The sequence below is a fragment of the Lithobates pipiens genome, unplaced genomic scaffold (assembly GCF_037356315.1).
Source record: "Lithobates pipiens isolate NorthernLeopardFrog02 unplaced genomic scaffold, aLitPip1_a1.2 Scaffold_13, whole genome shotgun sequence".
NCBI classification, from domain to species: domain Eukaryota; kingdom Metazoa; phylum Chordata; class Amphibia; order Anura; family Ranidae; genus Lithobates; species Lithobates pipiens.
Genome location: NW_027507718.1, coordinates 212,716,256 through 212,742,231, shown reverse-complemented (window position 1 = coordinate 212,742,231; position 25,976 = coordinate 212,716,256). Strand labels below are relative to the sequence as shown.

At 39.0% G+C, this 25,976-nt stretch overlaps 1 protein-coding gene across 1 annotated transcript in view; it reads right to left on the bottom strand.

Annotated features, from left to right (window-relative positions):
- Positions 1-3,146: 3,146 nt before the first annotated feature.
- The window catches only part of SLC20A2 (solute carrier family 20 member 2), a 72,149-nt gene continuing 49,319 nt past the window's right edge, over positions 3,147-25,976 (bottom strand). Inside the window, 7 exon segments of the mRNA XM_077476183.1 lie at positions 3,147-7,463; positions 9,770-9,854; positions 14,890-15,075; positions 17,325-17,497; positions 17,499-17,555; positions 17,557-17,915; positions 21,051-21,248. Coding sequence (XP_077332309.1) covers positions 7,299-7,463; positions 9,770-9,854; positions 14,890-15,075; positions 17,325-17,497; positions 17,499-17,555; positions 17,557-17,915; positions 21,051-21,248 — 1,223 coding nt within the window. The 3' untranslated portion in view covers positions 3,147-7,298.

Genomic DNA, 25,976 nt, shown 5'->3' with positions numbered 1-25,976 from the left:
TATATAAATATTTAATATCAAATAAGGCCTTAGAACAGCGTTATATTTAAAACAAAAAAAAAAAAAAGACAGAACCAGGGATAGATATTGCTAAAGAAAAGTGGGAAAAGGCAATGGTATTAACACACAAGATGTCGATCTCCAAAAGGCATCAAGAAATTATAAATTGCTGATGAGGTGGTATAGATGTCCAATAGACATGCGTAGAATTAACTCAGAGAATGATGATGCCTGTTGGAGATGTCATAAAGAAGTTGGTATGATGTCACACATTTGGTATTTTTGTCTGCAGATACAGAAATTTTGGAAAAATATAAAATTTATCAAGATACGACCATGTTTAAAAAATACAACCCAACATATTAATATCTATATTGTCTATGATCCCGGGGACAAAGATAGAGAGGGATATTAACCCCTTCCCGCCGAGCGTACGCAGATGTGTGTACTCGGCTGCCGGGGGGTATAGCGGGATGATGCCTGTACCTGCAGGCATCATCCTGGTACCGTTTTTTTTTTTTTTTACAGTGGGACGATTGGCCATCCAGCCATAACAACCGAAGCAGCGAAAAGCCGCTCGGCTGTTATGCTGGAGGAGTGGGAGGGGGTGCCCCCCCCTCCCGTTACCGGTGCTCCTGTTCAATTGGGAGCACCGATTCACGATCCTATGCCTCCGGCTGCTGGGGAGGAACTGGAACGAAGCCGTAATCGGCTTCGTTCCTGTCTCCTAATAGTAAACACGGAAGCGACGTCATGACATCACTTGCTGTTTACTCGGCTGCCAATGGCGCCGGTTTTAAAAAATATACATTATTCAGAATCGCCATTTTCGGCGATCTGAATACTTTGAAGTGTAAAGGAGGGATCGGGGGTCTTTTAGACCCCCGATCCCTCCATAAAGAGTACCTGTCACCACCTATTACTGTCACAAGGGATGTTTACATTCCTTGTGACAGCAATAAAAGTGATCAAATGATTTTTTTTTTTTTAAAAACAATTTATTCATTTTAAAATAAATAAAAAAAAAAAAAAAAAATTTTTAAAGCGCCCACCGTCACCACGAAACAAAGAAAACGCATACGGAAGAGGCGCCCGCATATGTAAACTGTGTTCAAATCACACATGTGAGGTATCGCCGCGATCGTCAGAGCGAGAGCAATAATTCTAGCACTTGACCTCTCTGTAACGCTAACCTGGTAACCGTAAAACATTTTTAAAGCGTCGCCTATTGAGATTTTTAGGTACCGTACTTTGTCGTCATTCCACGAGTGCGTGCAATTATAAAGTGTGACATGTTTGGTATCCATTTACTCAGCGTAACATTATCTTTCACATTATGCAAAAAAAAATTGGCCTAGTTTTACGGTTTCATTCTTTTTAAATTCATGAACGTGTCCCTTTTCCCAAAAAGTTGCGTTTAAAACACCACTGCGCAAATACCGCGTGACATAAAATATTGCAACAATCGCCGTTTTATTCTCTAGAGTGTCTGCTAAAAATAATATATATAATGTTTACAAGTTATCCATATTTTTTGCTAGAAAATTACTTGGAACCCCCAAACACCAAATGCCAAAAATAGGCTTAGTTATGAAAGGGTTAAGACACTTAACAGCAGCAAGAACAGTTATCGCTACAAAGTGGAAAAAAGATGGGTAGATGACTAGATAGTGGAAATGGACGAGATGTGTTTTCTGGAGGAATATCGAAAGAAATAGGGGAAAAGGAGCAGGTAAAGATAGTATGGCAAAGGTGGGAAGAATATAAAAAAAATAAAAAAACAGCAGCATTGTTATTGGTAATCTAAGGAGGAGTGGGGGGGGGAGAGAGAGACGAGAGGAAGAAATATAATGTTGATAGAGTAGGGGAGATAAGAGAGGGAAATGGAGAGGCGGTTTATTTCTGTTTTTTTTTTTTTTTGTGCGAGTAGTAGATAGGGAAGTAGGGTTATGGATTTAATAAATGGTAATTGAGATAATAATGGTTATACATTGGTAAAGGCTAGATAAGTCAAATTGAATATAACCCGATAATATTGTGATGTTGAGAATGGAGTTGTAAATGTTGGTTGGGGTGCTGTATACTTCATCTGAGTACTTGCAGTAGTTGCAATATGAAGTGTTTTATTAACACATTAAAGTTGCAAAACTTACTTTTTTTTAATTCAAGCTGATTAATTATCTGAATTTGACCCGGGATCAGCTTCTTGCAGTGCCTACATAGCTGAGCTGGAGCATGAGAGAAAGAAGCTGTACAAGCAGAATGCTGATAGAAATTGGAAGCAGAGTGACCGGCAAATGAGCTCAGAGGACAGCGGTTAAATGATGCTGGCCATCAGACTGAACACATTTAGCAACATCAAATTACTGCAGAGAAATCTATGAATTTAAAGGTGAACATTGCAGCAAAACTGGTATTATTTTATCTTTAAGACTAGGTTTCCACTGTTGCGACCACAAAGTCACGCGATTTACAGTGCAACTTTGGAATGCAATGTCATGCGAGCATGAGAACAAGTAGCACCAAAGTTGGAACAATGTAGTGCAAAAAACTTTTTTTGGAGTTGCTGTGGCTTGAGTCGCACCAATTAGAACAGGGAGCATTGAAATACATGAGTTTTGACTTATCGTGTGGCTTCACATGTCTCAAGTCACACAACTTGCAGTAGTAAGAACAGAGCCTTACTGGCATTTATCTTGTTATTTTTGGTTGGAGTTCCGATTAAGCAATTTAATCCCATGAGCAGGTCATGCAAATGTTGCACATAAAAAAAAATTAAAAAAAATGAAGAGCTGCATCTTCTCATTCAAAGTCATGATCTGCTTATTTCACGGTTTAGTATTATAGACCATTAAATGCTCAAGGAGGAACTAATGCAGCGCAACAAGCAATCTTTGGAACCTAATATGCAGAACCTTCGGAAAGTATTTTGAATCTCTGCAGACTACTTACAGTTCCCTGCATTAATGATCGCCTTTGTTTTCTTTCTCCAGATTTTTGAGCACCTTGGGGACTGAAGTTTCTGTGATTATTTTTGACATAGAAACTCTCTCAATGGGTTGAGAGAAGCAGAAACGCTCAAGTTATCCTATAATTGAGAATTCACTTGAACCTTGACAGGATGGCCAATAAAAACACACAGTACACAAGTTTTAATATTTTATTTTCCAGAATCTTTTTGTCATGGTATAAAATAAAATGTGCCTTTAATACATATATTTTCTAATATATTCACACAATTCCAGAGTTGCTTTATGTTAGATATTTTGCTATAGCTTAGCACAAAGTTCATTTTATTTCAAGACCTTTCATTAATATTGAATCAGCAGCCTCTCCTAACTGTGCGTACAGACACATACAAGTACAGATCAAAACATCATATTAAAGAACAGGGTTTCCCTGAAACTTCATACTGCATTTGTGCTGGTTCATGATCAGTGCAAGCTGCTTTATGGCACAGTTTGACACACACACACACAAAGGTCAGCTATCTACAGACTGAATGTAACTCACATGACACACACTATGAATGATGCAGACCAGACAAAAATAGATGTTAAGCCAACTATATTAAAATGCTGCATCCAGTGACTATACTATATCAAAAGTTCCCGTGGAAATGACAAAAATAACTACCACAAAGATATATGGGGCTTTAGTGGTAGATCTAAATATGTAATTTAGAGTGGATGTTCTTAGATTGACTAACATATGCTAAAATTAATAAAAATGATAAAAAGAAGATTCTTACTAGAAAAATACTTCTAGTAAGGCTAGGTCTTTTTGCACTGCAACCTAATGCACAGACTAGTGCATATCATAAAAAGATCTTACCACTCCAAAACAGGGTGCATCACTAGCTACATACATTATATCAGTGGTCTCCAAACTGCCAGGGGGGCAAATGTGGCCTTTTGTTTGCCTTTATCTGGCCCTTGGGGCACTACATCCACCAACTGACAGCAATGATGGGGCACCATCCCCCCCTACAGACACCATCAGTTGGGCACTATTCTTCCAATTGATACCAACGATGGGACACTTTCTCCCATTAAAACCAATGATAGGGCACAGATACTGGGGCTCTACTAAAGCCTGCAGGACAGTAAACTGGTCCTTTGCTTACAAAGTTTGGAAACCCCTACATTATATGTACTTTGGGTTACAAGTACATATGCAATATATAACTAACCAAGGCATAGAAATGAGAAACATTCAAAATGAAGATATGGGATAAACCATGTACAAATGGAGGGTTTTATTATGAGAAATTAAAAAAAGAAATAGCAGCATTTCAAATAGAAATCAAGTTCCAAATTTAACATGAGGATGGAAGACGGCCTCCAAATATTTGTACAATGGCAGCATCAGTGTAACCTTTTGTGGGGTAACTTTCATACACTGTACATTTAAACATGATCAACAAAATGATAAAAGGAACAGTGCTAGTTAAGAACAGGCAGCATCAGCTTCTGCCCCCCCCCCCCCCCTAGCACTGCTGTCAGATAGTGTTTTTTAGGCACTATGATGAGAACAGTTCACTTTAAGTACTCTAAATCTGATAAGTGCTACACATGGTTCCTGTAAAAATCTCTCAAATCACAAATGAAATGTATTCTTGAAATGTCATAACAAAATAATATATTTTTAAAATATATTTAAAATTGGAAGGGTGCATCAATTGACAAAGGATCTACCAAAATAACGTCTACATATATCTGCATATAAACTGTGCAAGAGTCAAAGCCCCAGGGATTACTCAAACTGATATGCAATACACTTGAATATGTCTCACAATGATTAAAACATAACTGCATGTAACATTTGGTTCCCTGTCACCGTAAGAGCATCAGTTAAATTCAATATATTCATCTTTGTGGCAGACATTAAAGCAGAAGTCATGGCTTCTTTACATAAACGGGTATGTAGGGCAGAAGCAGCACCTTTCAAATTGTTAAAGATTTTAGAAACTCGCCTCAAAGAATCTGTAATGGTTTTCTGGCAGTCACGTGACCACAGTCTTACTCTGTGTTCACGGATAAGGATGTGAGTGGGTTGATGCGCAGCCAGAACATTGCTTCTGGATTCTGCGCTCTATCACTTTTGTCAGTCAACAGTGACAGGCCAGGCTGACTGCAAGACTGCTGGGTACAGAAATGGCAAACCTCGACTCCCAATGAGCATGTTGAGCCACTGGGAGAAGGCTGCGTCACAAAATATAATACAGGCATTCGGAATATAATAATGCTGTAGATAATTCCATAGGCAGATTAAGTGTTGTCACCCATAGGTAGATCACTGCCCAGGACTGCCATTTCTAGTAGGATGAGACAAAACAAAAAAATAAAAATAAAACAAAAAAAATAAACACTGGACAAGGCAGGATATGCTGAATAGTAATTGAAAACTGTATAAAAAGGTATACAGTTTTCAAGGTAACATAGCCAAATTCATGCTCTTGAGTTAAACTTACTCTAACAAGCTAGATCTTTCTGAGAATGTTTTGAGAATCTGCTGGTATGTGGGAAAGCAGCTATACAGCCACTGGGCATATGACTGAAGCATTCTTGCAGCCCTGTGGAAAAGGAGGGGCACGAGAGGGGTAAAGGACACATAATATCTGGTATAGTCTAAGTAACAATCAAATGAGGAGGCAGGTCTTAGTAACAAATAACAAGTTATCCAAACTGATTTTCACACCAACGATTGGACCATAGCTGGATATGTTGGGGTAAGGCTGAGCCATTTAAGGCATTTAAAAGGAATGAGTTTATTCACTCTTTAAGGCAGTAAACTAAACAGATTATATCTTATATTGTCCCTTTTTAATCAATGTGTTAGTGTGGTTTTGCAGCAGAGGAGCATTTGGAGTAAAATACTGAAAGGATTTTTTTTCACTGAGCAACTATGCTGCCTAGTAAGCGTACTGATTTTATTTATTTAAAAAAAAAAGTTAAAAAGGAAACTACAATAAAGTCACATCATCCAAACTTTAAAATGAAATAATGTACTTTTTAATCTGGGCCCATTATAACATTTATAGTCTGGTATTAATTAGTATTAAAAAAAAAACTACCAAGTGCACTCTAAAAAGATTTAATTTTGTTCATTATAATCACCTACTTCCTTGGATTTTTGTTTTAACTAGTCAATTCAGAGGTCCATTTGTGGGGATGGCAAGTCACAAATTGGTAACTAGGGAGACAGTATGCATACAGCGGCATTAAGATGTAATCAAGGAACAACTTGTACCTATTCCAATAGACAACATGCTTGGGACTTCCATATCAGTTACTGGCTTTAGAGCAGACTGGTTAACAACAAACATCTAGGCCTACATAATTGAATCAAATTTTGAGCCAGCTATTTTCTGACCTTCCGCTAAACACATGGTTTTTCCACATATTACATCCAAATGCAATAAAAAAAAATCTATTAAATAACTAAATCATTCCAAAGCTTGTGTGGCCTTAGTGCCTCTCCACACTTAATAGTATTAATTTGGCCTCATAACAACACTACTTGACTTGTTTTAAAGACTTGGGCAAGATGAATGAAGTTATGACACACAAGTAACTCCTCATCGCTAATAATGCAAGTCCCTACTTTCTTTGGTACTCTCCTATACTTCTCAAAAAATTTGGGAAATGCACCTATGAAAATATGCTTATATATTTACAATGAAACTGCTATACATATAAATCTAATAAATGGATGCATTTTCTTTTTTCTTTACAACTTGTGATCTTATGTGATTTTTTTTCCAGTATTTCTAGCACATAATCCATCATATACCTACATCTGTGTATAAAACTTAAATATACCTCCCGTACCTCGCTTATCACTTACAGTATTTATCAAGTAGACATGGGAATCTTTGATATTCCATATTACTGAATATATAAAATAAAAAAACAAACAAACACAACTCACAAAAATACATTATGTACAGCTCTTATCTAGATATAAAAGGCTATGCGATTATTCCCATCCCAAATGGTGATACTCTGGTAGTGTTACCTACTATATGCATTCAAAATAAATATATATATATATTTTTTTATATATATTTATTTTTTTAAATATTAATGAGCCACATCTCACCATGTCACCAATATGACATACATTATATACAGCAGAATAGTCACATCAAGATGATGATGCATTGATAAGTATTAGGGCCTGTTATTGTCCACACTGCTGGTGGAATAGCGGTCTAAAATATTGCTGTAGCTCGGATTTCCAGTATGCATTAAAACTGAAAATGGATCTTTGTTTTGAAGTCAGAGGTTACATGATCAGACGTAGGGAAGGATGCCATACTGGAAGATTGCCATGACACCCGCGCTGAAAAGACCAGCTACAGGTACAGTCACAAACCAAGCCAGAAAGATGTTCCTAAACAAATGCCAATCAACAGCTTTTCTTGAACGGATCCAACCAACAGCCACCACCGATCCAACCTTGTGGGAGGGAGGAACAAAAATGAAAGTAAATAAGTACCCCATAATGAAAAGACAAATTCTAATGTGTTATATAAAAGCCAATTCTAGATTATTTTTTTTAATTCAGTTACCTAAAAAAAAGGTACACTACAGCTTAATGGGTTTGCAAATGAATATTGATTCTGTAATACAGTATTAAGTGAACTAATAACTAATGATTGGGTAGATAAAATGGAGAGCAGTGGTATCAACTAGAACTAAAAACTTTGCTCCTAGAAGAAATTCTGCCTATTTAAAAGAGCACTTAATTGTTAAATATTAGTCATGGAAAGGGAAAAGAAGCAGTTACGGGATATAAGCAGATTAGCAATAATTTCTAGGTATACAACAAAAAAACAGTTGGCTAATCATTTCAGCATTTTGCCTTTCATAAATCAACACACTTGCAACAACCAAACATTTCACTGTATGTGCATAGACAGAACACATACATATACAGTGGTGAAAAGAAGTTGATCCTCTGCAGATCTTATATGTTTGCCCACTTACAAAGAAATGAAGGGTCTATTTTTATTTTATTTTTACAATTATAGACCCTTCATTTCTTTGTAAATGGGAACACATTCAAAATCTGCATGGGATCAAATAATTTTCCCCACTGTACATCATCCAATGGGTGATATTTTAAGGTATGGACTTCCCCATATTTATGATTTTTTTTCCCTGTTGACATGTTTCCTACTGTAGACAAACACGTAGCCTGGAAGGGGGCAGTAATATTTAGAGTCACAAAGTGGCAATAGCAAGACCACCTAAACCATTCTCTAGACAAACTGCATTGCAATTGACTGGTGGGTTCTTAATGTATAAATGAATTCAGGAAATGGAGAAGCAGTAGCAGCTGTCCAATTTGAAAATTGTATATATTTTCCAAAGTAAATGTTAACAAGGCGAACCTAGGTTTACTTTGCATACCCAATCATGATCATGTGTTTAACATCCACCACTCTGACGCCAAAATCGTTCTGCTGGCAGCAGTGGTTTGGGATAGAGATCAGTGTGATTGGGCCCTAAATCTAAAATCCTGCTACTGAAGTATATTTACAACACAGGTTCAACAAAAAAAAAAAAAAAAGCCTTCAATGAACCTTGGGTAAGGTTTTCAAAATTACCACCTGATGGCTGCAAGTGGCACCTACGAAATATGCACGCAACTAAAAACAAATTTTTTTCCCCATTCACAACAGGCCCAAATGCTATTGATGCATTTTAAAGACTAACCACCCTTACAAATGCCATCCCCATCCCCAGCCCCCATGGGAGGACTAAATGCTTTTTAGATCTAGGGGTTACAAAAGAAGCTGTGTTTCTTTACTTTCTACTCACTTTAGCAAGCCACTTTGATTTGTTTGACCAGTCCACCGCTGTCACCTCTAAGCCACTGCCAGCTGTGGTTGTATTCCTGCCTCTACCTCATACAATGTAGGGTTAGTAGCCCTGCACGCTATGTGATGATGCAGAGGCTCCATCCACAAACAAGAGCTTCAGTGCTAGCACTTGCCGAGAGGGATTCGGGTAAGTAATACGGCCTCCTCTGCAACCTCTTAGACTTAATGAGCATTTAACCTTTGCAATGCGGAGGCCTGTTGCAAAGGGTTTTTTATTTTTGTGTGTGGTTGTGGCTGGTTTTAACATATGAAGGCAAATGCAATGACTAGCCCTCTGTTTAATTTTCAGCATCAACAGCAAAATATACCGTCCATTACCACTGCAAACCCAATACCTTGCAATGAGTGGAGCTTATGGGTATGCCCACATTAGAGGATACTAGTACAGTTAGCGCACACATAACTTCAATGCAAAATCCACTGTAGAGGGAACAAAATTACAAAAAAGAGAGTCTGAAGACTGAAAGACATAAGCAGGAACCACATGCCATGCATCAACTGAGACTAGTGAATGTGACAACAGGAGAGCATGCAGTTCTCAGTGACTGGCTGTAGATCAAATGTTTAGTAGCACAAGTGGAATACTCATTGCCCTTTAACCAGATTATACCGATGTAAAAAACATAGAAAGTATGTTGCGTTTATGGCCAAAAGGTAAGCCAGTATTGCTAGCGTCTTACCAAATACCAATCTCTTTATGCAAACTTTATACTCATTTATACCCATGTGTTAACTTAGGCAATAGAAGCAGGCATGAAAATATCCATGACGGTTCTTTACCGGATAACCTTGTGCCATTAAACAGTGATCTTAACCACAGAAGGGGAAATTGGATAGTTGAACTACTCCAGCAGCAGTCACATGACAAAGGCATACCTTGCAGTGTGTGGTACTGATAGGGAGTCCAATATTTGAAGCTACCACAACTGTGAACGCCGAAGCCAACTCAATAGTGAAACCACTGCAGGAAGCATAAGAAAACACTTAAAAGTCACATTTTGCTTGCAACTGTCAACCTGCTCTGCAGGTCTTCAACACATTTCCTTACCGGAATAGATGTCTTCAGAGAAGCTTGTACAGCAGACAATCAGCTCATAGACAAAAGATGCATATCTATATTTCTATGAATAAATCCAGGACTAGAAGAATACAGAGTTGACAGAAATACACAAGAACTTTTTGTGGAATGTGAAATAATTGCATAGGAAAATTCATATAACTGGAACATTGTTTTGGTGACAACTGTCAAAAGGTGGGACTTTACTCCCTTAAAGAATACACAGTGCCTTGAAAATGTATTTATACCCCTTGAAATTTTCCACATTATGTCATGTTACAAGCAAAAACGTAAATGTATTATTGGGATTTTATGTGCTAGACCAACACAAAAAGGCACATAATTGTGAAGTGGAAGGAAAATGAGAAATGGTTTTCAAAATGGTTTTACAAATATCTAAAAAGTGTAGCATGCATTTGTATTCAGCCCCCCCCCCCCCCCCCCCCCAGAGTCAATATTTTATAGAACCAGCTTTTGCTGCAATTAGAGCGGCAAGTGTTTTTGGGTATGTCTCCACCAGCTTTACACACTCAGAATGCCATTTTTGCCTATTCTTCTATGCAAAGTAGCTCAAGCTCTGTCAGATTGGATGGAGAGCGTCTATAGACAGCAATTTAAGTCTTGCCACAGATTCTCAATTGGATTTAGGTATGGACTTTGACTGGTCCACAAATATGATTTGATCAAAAACATTCAATTGTAGCTCTGGCTGAAAGTTTAGAGTCATTGTCCTGGTGAACCTCCTCCCTAGTCTCGAATCTTTTGCAGGCTAACAGGTTTTCTTCCAAGATTGCCCTGTATTTGGCTCCATCCATCTTCCCATCAACCATAACCAGCTTCCCTGTCCCTGCTGAAGAAAAGCATCCCCAAAACACGATGCTGCCACCACCACCATTTTTCACAGTGGGGATGGTTTGTTCAGGGTGATGTGCAGTATTCGTTTTCCACGGCACAGCATTTTGTTTTTAGGCCAAAAAGTAAAAACTTTTGGTCTCATCTGTCAAGAGCTCCTTCTTCCATATTTGCTGTGTCCCCCACATGGCTTCTTGCAAACCGAAAATGGGCCTTCTTATGGATTTCTTCTTGCCACTCTTCCATAAAGGCCAGATTTGGGGAGTGTATGAATAATAGTGGTCCTTGGGACAGATTCTCCCACCTGAGCTGTGGATCTTTGCAGCTCAGAGTTACCATGGACCTCTTGGCTGTTTCTCTGATTACTCCCCTCCTTGCCCGGCCATGTCTTGGTAGGTTTCCAGTTGTGCCACACTTTCCATTTTCTGATGGATTGACCAGTGCTCCGTAAGATGAACAAAGCTTAGGACATTTTTAATTTATTTTAAAGCCTAACACTGCTTTAAATTTCTCCACAACTTTATCCCCGACCTGTCTGGTGTGTTCCCTGCCCTTCATGATGGTTTGTTCACCAATGTTCTCTAACAAATCTCTGAGGGTTTCACAGAACAGCTGTATTTATACTGAGATTAAATTACACACAAGTGGACTTTACTAATAAAGCGAGTTCTGAAGGCATTTTTTTCCATTAGATTTTGGTTATGGGTATCAGAGTAAAGAGGGGCGAATACAAATGCACGCCAGACTTTTCAGATATATATAAAAAAAAATAAAAAAATTTAAAAACCATTCATTATTTTACTTCCACTTCACAATTATATGGCACATTGTGTTGGTCTATCACATAAAAGCCCAATACAATACATTTAAATTTTTGGTTGTAACAGGACAAAAAAAAAAAAAAAAAAAAAAAGTAAAATTGCAAGGGGTATGAATACTTATAAGTTAAATGAGGTATACATTTCTTGGCATTAATAGCGGTGAACTCTAGTTAAAGCCTTGACCAATATGAAGAGGTCTAACTACCAAGTGTACTGTTGGTATTTGACATTAGAAGTAATTTTTTTTTTTTTTTTTTTATTAGGACATCACCAAATTTAAAAAAAAAAAAAAAAAAAACACACACAGATGGAAGCAAAACCTGCTCAAGTAATAAGTATGACCGCTACAAACTATACAGAAATGCAGGCGTGTTTTTAAATATTGGCACACATTGTAAAAGGTCATTTACATTTAGAGCTGTTCTTCACATACAGAATTAAACACATTAAAAAGGCTATAGGTCATTCTTTAGAGCACTCAGATTATTGTAGATCTTCTTTTAAAATGCATCAAAGTGTCAGTAATCCCAAACACTAAGTTTGCGGTTCCCTTTTAAAAATCTTTTATTGGCTTGAAATTGCCTGGTAATACTGCCAGCTCAACAGAGTGCCCTATTCAGAGTGGCATTGCTATTGCAGGCAGCCGATATCAGGAAGCCGTGAACCTCTTCCCTTCCTCACAACCATATAGCCCACATGGCTCTGCTGTAGTTTAAGGTCTTTGATTGGGGAGCACTTTTTCCCCTCTTCTAATCACATGGTCGCAATTTTTTTTTCTGTGTCCCCCATTGGGAAGACGTCCCTTCACTTTCTGTCCCAGAGAAATAGCTGGAAGTAAACAAAAGATTTCTCTAAAGAAAAAGGATTTTCACCTCTTATGCCGCATACAAATGATCGGAATGCCATTCGGAAAAAGCTCTGATGGTTTTCCCTACAGAATTCCAATGGAATTTGGCTCAAGCTGTCTTGCCTACACATAGTCACATCAAATTCAGATCGTTTATAACGCAGTGACGCAACGGGACTAGAAAAAGGAAGTTCAATAGCCAGTAGCCAATAGCTTCTGTCTCAGTTGAATCTGAGCCTGCGTGATTTTTGGCGTGTCGGAATTGCATACACACGATCGGAAAAACTTTCTATCGATAATTCCGTCGGGAAAATGGAGAACATGCTATCAATTTTTGGCTGGCGGAAATTCGGACAGCTAAATTCCGATGGAGCATACATTCGGTCGCTTTTTCCGATGAAAAGCTCTCATCTGTCTTTTTCTGGCCGGAATTCCGATCGTGTGTACGTGGCATTAGACAGCTGCCATCAGAACAGATTTCCTCGTTGGAGGATTTCCACTCCTCTCCTGTTTTTATAAGAACATTTTAGAGACTCTGTACTAGAGACAAAGCTCGCCAGGACTAACAGTGAGGGGTAATATCCCCAGCAGGGACACAGAGTGAATTAAAAACCTGACAGAGGTTCTAACCATCTCACCATTAAAGACCTTAGCTTCACAAACACTTTACGGTTTGCAATCCAAGCCCACATTTTCCTTCAATAAGTGTGTACATAAGGTTATTAAAGCAGAACTACACTATCTGAACACCGCAAACCAAAAAAACTACTTAATGTTATGCCATTCTACATGTTAATACCTCAAAGCAACACCTGAAACATGTCAGAAGTCACCACATTCTATGAGAAATGCAATGCAAGGGCTGTTTACAAAAAAAAAAAAAAAAAACACATGGAGGAACCTTTGAAATAACTTTCCAGTCTCATGGAGCTCCTGCTAAAAGTTACTACATCTACAACTCATGATATACTGTGATGTCATTGGGAAGAATGCTTCTTACACTTGCAAACATTGGGAAGAAGCCTCCCCTTTACAGATCTCAGAGGAAGAAATTGCTCAAGGGACCCTGAGCAACCTCTGGAGGAACCTCAATAGTGATGGGCTTGGGTGTGTTCGGATCAAACCCACCAGTAATCCATCACTGCACACCACCAATCATAGGCAATGAGGCACTTCCCCACTGTCAGCTACACATACACACGCTGGCTAAGATTGGCGGTACAGTACCTCTTCCTAGCGGGTATCAATTCGAACCTGCCCGAGCCCATTCCTAAACCCTAGTTGAGAAACCCTGATATAGGCTCATACAAAGGCTTTAATCCTTTGCCTGTCTATATGAGAAAGACATGTTTGCTCTGTACGATTAAGACTAGCTCGTTCCCTAAAGTTCAATTGTTTTAGCCTTAAGTAACCCACAGACAAGCACATAGGACTTTAAAGTATAATACATAAATGATTGCTTATGGTCTAAGATTTTGACCATACAAGTAAACTGCTTTTTTCTTTTCTTTTTTTATGAGTGAGAAAACCAAGAGACACTAACAAAATTCAATTGACTACTAGTTTTACTTCCTAAAGCTTTAACGTCGTATAAAGATATTTATTTTTAACTGAGTAACTGGTTTACAAACCTCATTGGATTCAGTTGAAATAAATTATTTTATCATATTAATGCTGTATTCACCCTAGTGCAATTTCAGATGTCACTTGAGTCGCATGACAATAGAAATCGCATTTTCAAAAGTGGCCGTTCACATAAAGGCCACTTAGCGCAGCGTGATTTTGGAAAAAGATCTTGTACTACTCTGGTGCGATTCCAGCATGATTTTGGCCCCATAGAACATACAAACCACATCTAACACTAACAAAAATTTGCTTTTCCTGGTGCGTTTGCTTTGTGAATAAAGAGTCCATTGTGTTGCTTTTTGGCACTTTTTAATTCAACTATTCGGAAAAACCAAGCTATAGATTGTTTGTAAAAGAAGCCTAGCATCATATTGAATCATTTAATTTACTCTTAAGGCCCATACACACAAGCCGAATGTTGAGTGGCATCGGCCGGTTTCTATTGACATTCGGCCTATACTGCTGGTTCGGTCAGCTTCTGTCAAAGGGGCATGAACAAAAAAAGTTCTGCCGATCGCGCTCCTGAACAGAGGTCTCAGCCAATGGCAGAACACAATAGATTAGCAGAGGAGATAACTGTACTAACATCAGATTGTTAGTACAGTGGCTCTGACCAGGGTTGTCAGGTTTTTTTTTTTTGTTCAGCCTGCTGAGATGAACGAAAAAAAACAACAAAAAAAAAAACTAGCAGTGCATACGGGGCTTAAGCACCTATCTTAGTCCACCATTCTTCAAATGGGAAAGGAAAACCACACAACTACAAAATTGCCAGAATAGCATGCACAATATTTACCTTGATGGTGTTATTGGGGTAAGATCTTTACCCATTGTCTGGATGACTCGACGACCCCATACCCAGAGACCAGCACAAATACCCACGCCCCCATACAGGAGCAGCCACACAGGTGTAGAGGCGGTTTGCAATACTCCTCCCTGTTGGTATATTAACCACAATGCAACTAGGGGTCCAATAGCATTGCTGTAATGGTAAAAAAAAAAAAAAAAAAATAAAGTTTAGTTCAAATATCAAGCCAGATGAGCATTTACACACATTTGGAAAACCAAGCGAAAAAAAAAAAAGCTAGATTTCCAAGATAATTATACAGAATACAATATTATTTATATCTCAGTTGTATGACCAACCCTGAAGATTTAATATCTCTCATGAGTATCACTATGTGAACGATCAGATCGTGTGGATTCCTTTCACAATTCCCATTGCCTCTCTAGGACTGGTAGCAAAACAATCTTAGTGAGAGAGACCGAAAGGAAACAATAACCAAATAGGGGTTTAAACCCTTACTTACAAAACTTTTAGGTATAGATCCACTTCAAAATTAAATCTGTCCTACAAGAAATATGGGGTCTGACATTGCTAAACCATCCCGGACTACAGTTGCTGACCGTATGTACACCTCACTCCCAGCAAGATAATGCACCATCACAAAGCACTCCTCTCCAACTGGTTCCAAAAACTTTATAATGGCTGCACAATACGCAAGTACACTGCACAGTCCTTAAACTTGTACCACCTCTGGCATCAGATGGAGCTCCTCATAACAAAATGTGTTGCCACCAGACAAAAGGCAGTGCACCATGACAATACGTATGCATTGACTGAAATCTCAAAGAATTCTCCATGCAACCTGTTGCAAACAATTCAGGCTGTTCTGAAAGAACCAAGGGATCGGGAGAAACTGCTGCGACTTCCAGTTAAACAGGGTAGTTTTACGATAAAGAAGCATCTTCACATTACGTAGAAGGAAAAGTCTACAGTAGCGCTCCATTTAAAACAAATTCTAATATAACACTGAAGTAGAACATACTTTGTCTCTAGGACACAAATGCAGACTTTTTTTTTGCATAGCTTGCATGTTCTACCCAGGGCCAGAGATATAATGAACAGCCATCTTGCAACCAAATGGTATTTATAATTTCGCTGTTGTGGACAAAATATCTAGACAATATGATGCAAACACCACAATATATCTACAGCTGTGGTATTATAAACAAATACAGCTGTTCAAAGTCCACAATTTATATAGCATGTCTGAGCTTTAAATAAAAAAAGCAGGGAGCGTGAAGCGGACATTACACTCTGCAGAGCTTAGTGGGGAGAGCTCCAAGAGCTGATTAGAGGGAAGGGACACAGGAGCAGAGTTGAGGAGGTCCCTCCCTAGTACCCTTTTATCTATTGGTGTCAGGAAAACTTGTCAGAGCCGATCTCTCCAATCAGCTCAGTGAGAGCTGATTGGAGAGAAGGGACCCCCCCCCCCCCCCCAGCACACAGAAACAGAGCTAAGGCTGTCAATCACAGGCTGTGGCTAGGGCTTCCTTCTGTCGCCTTTTTGGTGTTTTAAAAAAGAAAAAAAATTAAAGGTGAACGGTATTGAACATATCGATTGGTGTTGAGGCCAAATTACATTTTAGTCTCATCTGACCACCTTAAAAACCCACCTTGAAGATTCTGAGGCCACATGGAAACAGGTGTTATGGTCAGATGAGAATAAAATTTAATGATTGGCAATAATCCAATACAGCTCACATCCCTAAAGTAAAGCAGGGAGGTGGTAATACCCCGTGCTATGGGGGTATATCTCTGCAGCAGGGACTGGAGCACTTGTCAAGATTGAAGAAAAATGGATATGGCAAAATACCATAAAATTCTTGAGGAAAATCTGCTGCCCTCTGCCAGAAAGTTGTCAATGGGAAGAAGGTTTACCTTCCAACATGACTATGATTTAAAGGGAAGCAAAAAAGGACCTCACAGAGGTTGAAGGAGAAACTTCTAAATACAGCTGATAAAACAAAAACTGATTCTTTAACCACATGTCTTATTGGGGAGATTTGTCTCAATTCCCTGTCCTAAAGACGGGGGGGGGGGGGGGGGGGGGGAATATCTAATCTTAGAAAGTTCTAAAATTGGTCACCACTGGATGATATACTGTACACTCAATTGCTCCCATTACAAATCTAAAATGTTTGATTACCCCCTAACGTTTTGTCTAAGTAACAATGGTCACCAGGACAAAATATAGGGGTGAATCTTCATAATGGGGACGCATAACAATAAAAACCTTGAACAGAGGTTATATGCCTTTCAAAACACTAAGGAAAAAATTAAAATAAAAAGTTTACCTTTTTATAAAAGGTTATATTATATATGCATTTGCCAGAGACCATTACAATTTTTAAGCCCACAGCATATGGCAGTTCACTAATGCTCACCTGACATCATTTCCTCCATGAGCAAAAGAGCCAAAGCACGCTGTCAAAATCTGCAGAAAGTGGAAAAGGAGGTGAACTTGTGACTTGTCTTTCTCCTCTTTCTCCTCCTCTAATGAATCATCTTGAACTGGATTTTGGTCAGTTAATTCTGTAGCAAGCTTCATCTCTATCCACTCCCCTCCTCCGCTTCAATCTCGCTTCTGCCACCGCATTGCAGTAGCTAGAATAGCTGGTCATAGCGGATACGTTTCTTAGAAAAAGACACAGTGTCGGTGACCAACTTTTCACTATCTTCTGAAGTTACATCTGAAGATTTGAATGTTGAATGAACAGGCATACCACAGATAGCAGCAGTGTAACATGTATAACTATTATTGCGCCTCAAAACTCTGTAGTTGTTTTCATGCGCGGGCCGATCATCAGTTACTCTGTCCAGGTGTATTTTGTGTAACAAGTCCTTGTATAGCCCTGAGTCCTTGTGTACAGTGTGGTACACATGAACATCACTTTTAACATTGTGACCGTCAAAATTAAATGTACCATTGGAGATTGGAGATCTAACCGAGCCATTTGTCATAGAAGCAGCCCTCCCTGGTAATAAAGAAAACAAGGCACAATCAAAACATAACCTCAATAATACACTGAAATAAATACTTTAAAAAAGTCAACCTATTGCAAGAAAAAAAAAAAAAAAAAAAAAAAAAATTTAAAAACAAGCACAACTGAAAACTGAATTAAAAATAATTACTAGTCCAGTGCACAGACTCCAATCTTGCAGAGCTACTTTCTTCAAAGCTACAGGGTGGCATTAAAAGGAACCACCTTGTATGTGAAAGTTCTCAGCAACAAACTTACATCAGTTAGTCATCCTGTACTCAAGCCTAAACTGCTGTAAGGTAGCTTGACTTCCAATCACAAAAGAAATATTAAAAACATTCTATTATTGTGCTAGAGTTGTGTGGACTTAAAACTCTACCCCCTTTCACCTTCTGTCCGATGTAAAAAGCAGCACCACTACAAACAGTAACTATTAACTGCAATTTTTGCCCACAGGAGAGGGAGAGATAAAAAGAACGGGTCATAAGTATATGCTCAAAATTATATATAAAAAATGAAAAAAATAAAGCCTTATGCTATACTTACCTGCTCTGTGCAGTGGTTTTGCACAGAGCAGCCCCGATCCTCCTCTTCGAGTCCCCTGCTGCCATAGCAAGCCACTTTCTGTGGGGCACTCGTGTACGCTCACTCCTGAGCCCTGTGCTCTATGTCACCATAAGACACAAAGCATGGCTCGGCCCCGCCTCCTGTTCACTGCCTGCGATTGACAGCAGCGGGAGACATTGCGTCTCAGCCAATGAGGATGGAGAGAATCCGGAGAGCTTCTGCTCTCCTGCATATCACTGGATCGGGATGGGGTTTGGGAGAGAGGATACTGCAGAGGTGTTTTTTTTTAACCTTAAACCTTTACAACCACTTTATTGCAGGTATGCATATTCTCAAAATATTAACGCAGGATGAGTAGAAATTGGCTTACTCACAGTGAAATGAGAGCTCATGGAAGCAAAGCCTTGGTTCACACTAGTGCAGGTGCACAGTGATTTTATTTTCAGTGTGATTTTGTAGTGCAACCTCACACGTTAATTCGTTTTAATGTTTTTTTTTGGAGAAGGAGACTGGATTTTATACCCAAAACATTGCCAAAAATGCACTAAAACTGCATGTACACGCATTTTGGAGCAATTCCAATGAAGTCTACAGGGACAAAACTGCACTATACCTGTTAGCAAAGTAGCACCTGTACCATTTCCAAAAAATGTGCTACAACTGCACTGCATTGATGTGAATGGGCACCTTAGAAAATAATGCGATTTTCATTATTAAACATTGCTGCACGACAGCAGCTGCATCAGGAATCGTACTAGTGTGAACGGGAGCCAACAGGTCAGGAATCAAACTAAATGTTATAATTACAAACAGAAAGCTGAATCCAAGGTTGGAGGAACAATCTTGAAATTAGCTGAACAGAGCATGATCTAGCAGTGAGATTTGCCTTTACAGAATGGTCCCTCTAGTGAGATACAACCCGCAGCACACAAATTAGCCTCTCCCTAGTGAGATTCCAGAACACAGGCACTGGACTTTTCCTTGAATCTCTAACCTAGCGCACACAGTCTTTAGTTTCTCCTCCTTGCTCTGTACTTCCACAAACTGCATAGTGACTGGTGTCCTTTCCCATAAACTTTGCACACTGATCACCGACACAGCGATGCTCAATTAAGCAGCAGTCTCTGTATACCCCTCCCCCATACACACGTTCTGATTCTCTGTAACTGGTATAAATGTGTGTACACTGTATGTACTCACATTGGCCTTCCTGTGGGCTCTGTCAGCAGAGAGATGGCTCTGCTAGGCAAAACCATAATATACGTGAACCACATATGGCAAGACTTGCCCTAATGATTTCGCTCAGTATAAATCAGTTCCAATTATCCTAGTGCAAGGAAACCAAGTGGGAGTAAAAGCTACATATATCTGCTTGAAAACACTGCGCGCGCGCCCCCCCCCCCCCCCCCTCCTCCTCCTCCTCTTACCCTGTGGTATACTGCTGGTAAAAAAAAAAAAAAAAAAAAAAAAAGACACGTGTGAAAAATTTTCAATTCACTCTAGAGCAGTCACAATGCAGAAGTTCTGGCTCCCCTGTCTTAGGTAGCACACGATAAAAGGGCTACATTTTGGAAACTGTCAAGTTGCCCACTTGTTTCCACTGCCCATCCTGTTGGCGCTCCTTTTCCTTGTAGCAGCCATAGCTCTGCATCACATCACCACACAGAAGCAGATTTTAAAGCGGTTCTAGACTTATATACATATACATACATATATATATATATATATATATATATATACATATACATACATACATATATACATATATACATATATATATATATATATATATATATATATATATATATATATATATATATATATATACATACACACACACCACACACACACACACACACACACCACACACACACACACACACACACATACATACATTTCTTCCCATTCTTAAACATATTACCTGTTCTTCCCATTCTTAAATATTTACCCGAGTCTTGTCACACTCCAGCGATAGCCTGGCCACTCTCCTCCTGGTCTCATAGGAAACTCAGAGCAATGGGAGCAATTGGCTCTTGGTACTGTCAGTTAAATCCTGTGAGGGAGTGAGGGGCATGGCCAAGCTGTGCTGCGTATATGTGGTGTTCGAGTGTCCCCATAGCACACGGCTTGCTAAGGGACACCCGGAGGAAAAAAAAAAAAAAAAAGAACACTACCAGCGGGGGAACCCCAGAAGAGGAGATAAGGGGCAGCTCTGTGCAATATCACTGTACAGAGTAGGTAAGCAGAATATCCTTTTTTTGCCAAAACACCACACTTAATATCACACATAAAATGTAGCCTCCTTAATTATATCTGAACACAGGAAGTCGAAGTAAAAAAATAAAAAACGAAATGCAATATGTATTAGCACAAGACAACCAATCACAACAATATATTTTAGGCAACAAGAAACCGATACCACACTGGTTATTTTGTGAATAGCACATATTACATAAATCTCCAAACTAGTAATCCATTTCAAAAAGGTAAAAACATGCAGTTTTCCCAACATGTAAATGCTAGCTTTTCAAAATTATCTGAATACACCAAAAAAAGTCATACCATACGGTATTCTGGTGTGTCCATTTGCAAATGTGTCAGATCCATTAGCACCTTCAGTGGTGGCACTAGTAAGAGGTACCACACTTTCATCATTGCCCTTTGCACCAGGCAACTCTTTAAAGACAGCAGCATCTTCATCCGGGATTTTATCAAGGCTTTCCTCAGATATACGGGACAGTGCATCTTTCTTTAAGCGACCTGCACAAACATCAAGTAACATAAATGCATTTATATTACAAAAGGAAACTACACAAGCTGAAAGTACTTCCTGAACAAATGACTTTTATAGAGATAAATATACACAGAAAATAGTAATGGCAATGATCTTACTATACACACACGGTACATTATTTTAGTAAAAAGGGGTGCTAGAAAAAAAAAAAAAAAAAAAAAAAAGAGGAATTTCGACTTGCCTGTAAATTCCATATTGAAGTACAAAACAGAGCATTCATAAACCATGGGTTATGGGTGTACACCTTCCAATGATTAGACATTGGAAAATCTTTAGAGGACATAACCCTATGGCCCTACCCTACTCAGGTTTTATAGCAAGCAATATGGAGTAAACCAAAAAAAAAAAAAAATAGAAGATATGGAATTTACAGGCAAGTCAAAATTCTTCTTACCTCAATCATACTGTACAGGACACAGGCAGAGTACTCATATACCATGGCACATACCCAGGAAATTAACAGGAAGGGTGGGCAACAATGTGGCAAACAGTACTCTGCTAACAGAAACAAGGTTGAGGAGAGCCAACCTGAGAGCCGCTTCAAGAATCTTGCGGCAAAAGCTGTATCAGCAGATGACTGGACGTCCACCTGGTAAAACTCTGCTTCAAATGGAACCAGTTGTGGCTGCCGCCTGGTCTTCTGTTCATACTGTTTCAGAGTGTTAATTGCGAGGTCAAGAGACCATCACAAACCGGGAATCCATCAGTCTGACTGGAGCAGTAGCCTTGAGGCATACTCTAATGGCTATGACCACATTCAAGAAATGTATAGCAATGTCCTTTAGATGCCAATGATGGCAAAACAATGCCTCTGTTGAGGTAGAATGCCAAGACCACCTTAAGAAGAAAAGGATGGCCTTCAGCATAAGACAACTTTGTCATTGTGAAAAGATCAATCAAGTTATGGTCTGACTATACAGGAGAACACCCAATTAGTTTTGCACCACATCCCAAATTCGAAATGGGAAAAAAAAAAAAAAAAAAAAAAAGAAGGTTTGGAGAGAGGGATTTTGACGGTGCAACTTAAGATGGAAACAGAGCAATTTTTAAATGTGTGAAAAAGATGGTGTTTAAAAAATAAAAAATATATTGCACAGGTGAAACAATGCACAAGACTTTACAGTGGTTTGTGCACAATCTTGGAAGGTCTCGGGTAAATCTGAGACATTATTGCACACTAGCCCGACATGTTTCGCTATTTGCTTCTTCAGGGGTTGTGCAATATAACAATACATATACTGTAAGATTATATATATATATATATATAAAAACACAAGTTATACATACATATAAAACACATAGTAAAGTGATTAAGGGTATTCTGTCAGACCGACTCCCCCACAGTAAAGCTTACCCCCTGCCGTGTCCACCCACAAATCAAAGTTTCACACCTGCCTATAAAGACCCAATGAGGGCATTCCATGCAATCATAGAGGGCAGGAACAAACCAGGCTATAAAAAATAAAAAAAAAACAAAAAAAAAAAAAAAGAGAAAGAGAAATATAAAAAAACACAGCTAACTCAAAGAGGGCTATATTCTGTTATTAATATTAAGCAATTGGATGGAAAACAGAATATAGCCCTCTTTGAGTTAGCTGTGTTTTCCACCCAATTGCTATTAAAAAAATTCCCCCCGTCTTTTAAATCAGTCTCCCCGCAGGTCATCTACAGCCTTTCCACCTTCTTTTCCCGTAATGTACTTTTACATACATCATATGGACACCCAGGGCACCAGTCTTGGTTTACCTTTGCCCTTTTTAGCGCAGCGCGGCCCGAGCTCAAATCTCCCTGGGTTTACGTTTCGTTAATAGCATTCCATCTGCTTTCATTAACATCTGCTGCTTTCTCCCATTGGCTAAGGCATTGTTGTGGGCGTTTTTGGTTCAATCATCATGAACTCCTCTGTAGTTTGCGGCAGCATCCCGCTCTCTCCCCGCATAGCCTTCTGGGTTTTGTAGTCTTGTGGGACATTTGGGTTTCCCGTGCATGCGCATTAGCATGGTCACATCTGCATCCAGCCAATGACGTCAGGCGGTCACTCCGTTCAGCTGGATGCTGGCGGTAGTGACTTTTCTCCATTGTGCGGATCAGATTAGTGAGTGCTTTGGCTCACGCATTTGTTGTACTTTAATTTAGGAACCCTTGGGCTTAATTTTTATTAGCCTGAAAACATTTATAAAAAGCAGTAAAAATAAAGAATTTTTTATATATATATATATATATATATATATATATATATATATATATATATATATATATATATATATATATATATATATATATATATATATATATATATATATATATATAAAGTGGCATAGCTATTTAGGATTCTCTCCATTCCTTAGCTGCCCTCATTAAGGCAGCTAAAGTCCCTTTTGTTTCATCTTTTTATATATTTCTCTTTCACAATTTTTGAAAGTGGTTTTGTCTTTTTTTGTTTATAGCCTGGTTTGTTCCTGCCCTCTATGATTGCATGGAATGCCCTCATTGGGTCTTTATAGGCATGTATGAAACTTTGATTTGTGGGTGGACACGGCAAGGGGCAAGCTTTACTGTGGGGAAGTCGGTCTGACAGAATACCCTTAATCACTTTACTACACGTTTATATGAATGTATAACTTGTGTTTTTTTGTATATATTACAGTATATGTATTGTTATATTGCACAACCCCTGAAGAAGCAAATAGCAAAACATGTCGGGCTAGTGTGCAATCATCTTCTCAGATTTACCTGTGACCTTCCAAGATTGTACACACAAACCACTCTAAAGTCTAGTGCGTTGTTTCACCTGTGCAACATATATTTTTTAACTTTGATTGTAAAAAAAAGAATCTTTCACACATTTAAAAATTACTCTGTTTCCATCTTATTAAGTTGCACCGTCAAAATCCCTCTCTCCAAACCTTGTAATTTTTGTCATTGTGAAGTAGAACAAAAACTACAGGAAGGGGTTACCATTCCACAAACACGCCTAGCAAGGCTACTTCGCGTAAGAGATCCTCTAGGCCTAGGGAATACCACAGATGATAGGTGCAAAGGCGGGGGTTCTGCAGAGCAGAGAGAACCCAAGTCCAATTTTGCAGCGATTGTCTTTCACCTGGTCTCCACCATAGTTACAAGTAAGGGTATTCATCTGGGGGTACTCACAGAAAAGGGTGCAGAGTAGAGGGTAACCTAGGTGAAGACCAATCCTGTAACAAATCCTCATGACCAAAGGCTGGAAGGAAATGCCTGAGTATCTTAGAGGGGCTCTAGGCGGAAGTGGCATTACAGTGTGGGGCCAGTGGTGCGCTGTAACTCTTGGCGATCCACTTAAAACTGAGCTCCAAGTGGTTGAATTTTCAAACGCAAGTTTGAAAAGTTTATACTGCAAAGTAAATACATACAATCCAAACATAGGCCCATTTTAACAGTAACTGTCATAAATACAGAGTGACCCTGCCTTACCTGTATTTACAGTCCACTGTCATGAAGTCCAGGCTTCGCGTGTCACAATAGCATTGTCACCAAAGGGATATGCAGAGATTGGGTTTCATTGCAATGGACCATGGCCCTGCATAGCACCCTGTGCTCTGCTCAATACATTGCACAGAGTGTCAAGTTGAGCGCAATGCAAGAGCCAGTGCCTGTAGCAACCATACAGGCCATCTCTACAGCCTAGGGCAGTGATGGCGAACCTTGGCACTCCAGATGTTTTGAAACTACATTTCCCATGATGCTCAACTATACTGCAGAGTGCATGAGCATCATGGGAAATGTAGTTCCAAAACATCTGGGGTGCCAAGGTTCGCCATCACTGCCCTAGGGTCTGGGTATAGCACTCATGCTTTTACCTAAGTTGTACCAATCCATATCTGTGCTGTCACAAGAAAGGGAGGACTTCAAGGAAGAATTGGAAGAAAAGAAATGAGCATAAAATCTAGTTCAGCTAAGGAAGATTTTCCACATTAAAAATGGAGAAAAGTTTCATCACCTTTAGACACTGGCACAAAACGGTGTTAGTGGGGTAGGTCTTTAAAAGGAGGCACCCAGGGGATGTGTCCTCTAAAGCTTTGCCAGTGTCCAATTGCTTGAAGGTACACGCCTATAACCCATGGTGTAGGAATACTCGGCCTGTGTCCTTTACTATACAATTAGGAGAAAGGGAGACACATATACCATCTGTTTTTTTCCTTCTTGCTAAAACCAAGTTATCAGGACAAAACAGTTTGCTCCAATTGTGGGTTGGACTTCCGTATCTTTTACAGGTCAGTTTTAAGACATCCTTACTTCAACTTCTAAGTTAAAGATTTGTTTTCAGATCTACAACTGATGCTTGGGCAGCTTGACACTAAAATATGTAAGAAAATCAAAACCAAAAGAACACCCCAGGTCATCAATTCAACCCGATACTTGTTTTTCACCAACAGGCCCTGTATGTAGGTGATGAAAAGTAGCAGTCTTGAAAATATCACAATACTTTACAGTAAATTACAAATGCTTATGAAAAATGTAACCATAAAAAAAAAAAAAAAAACACCACACAATTCTACCATAAGCACTGGGAATTACATAGTGGGTTGATTTACAAAAGGTGACGCTCTGCTAACTTACATCATCTAATCATGTGCGAGCAGATTTTTTTTTTTCCCCCCATTGCAGGCGATTGGATATTCCTTGCAAAGTGAAGTTTCACCATATTTACTAAGCTC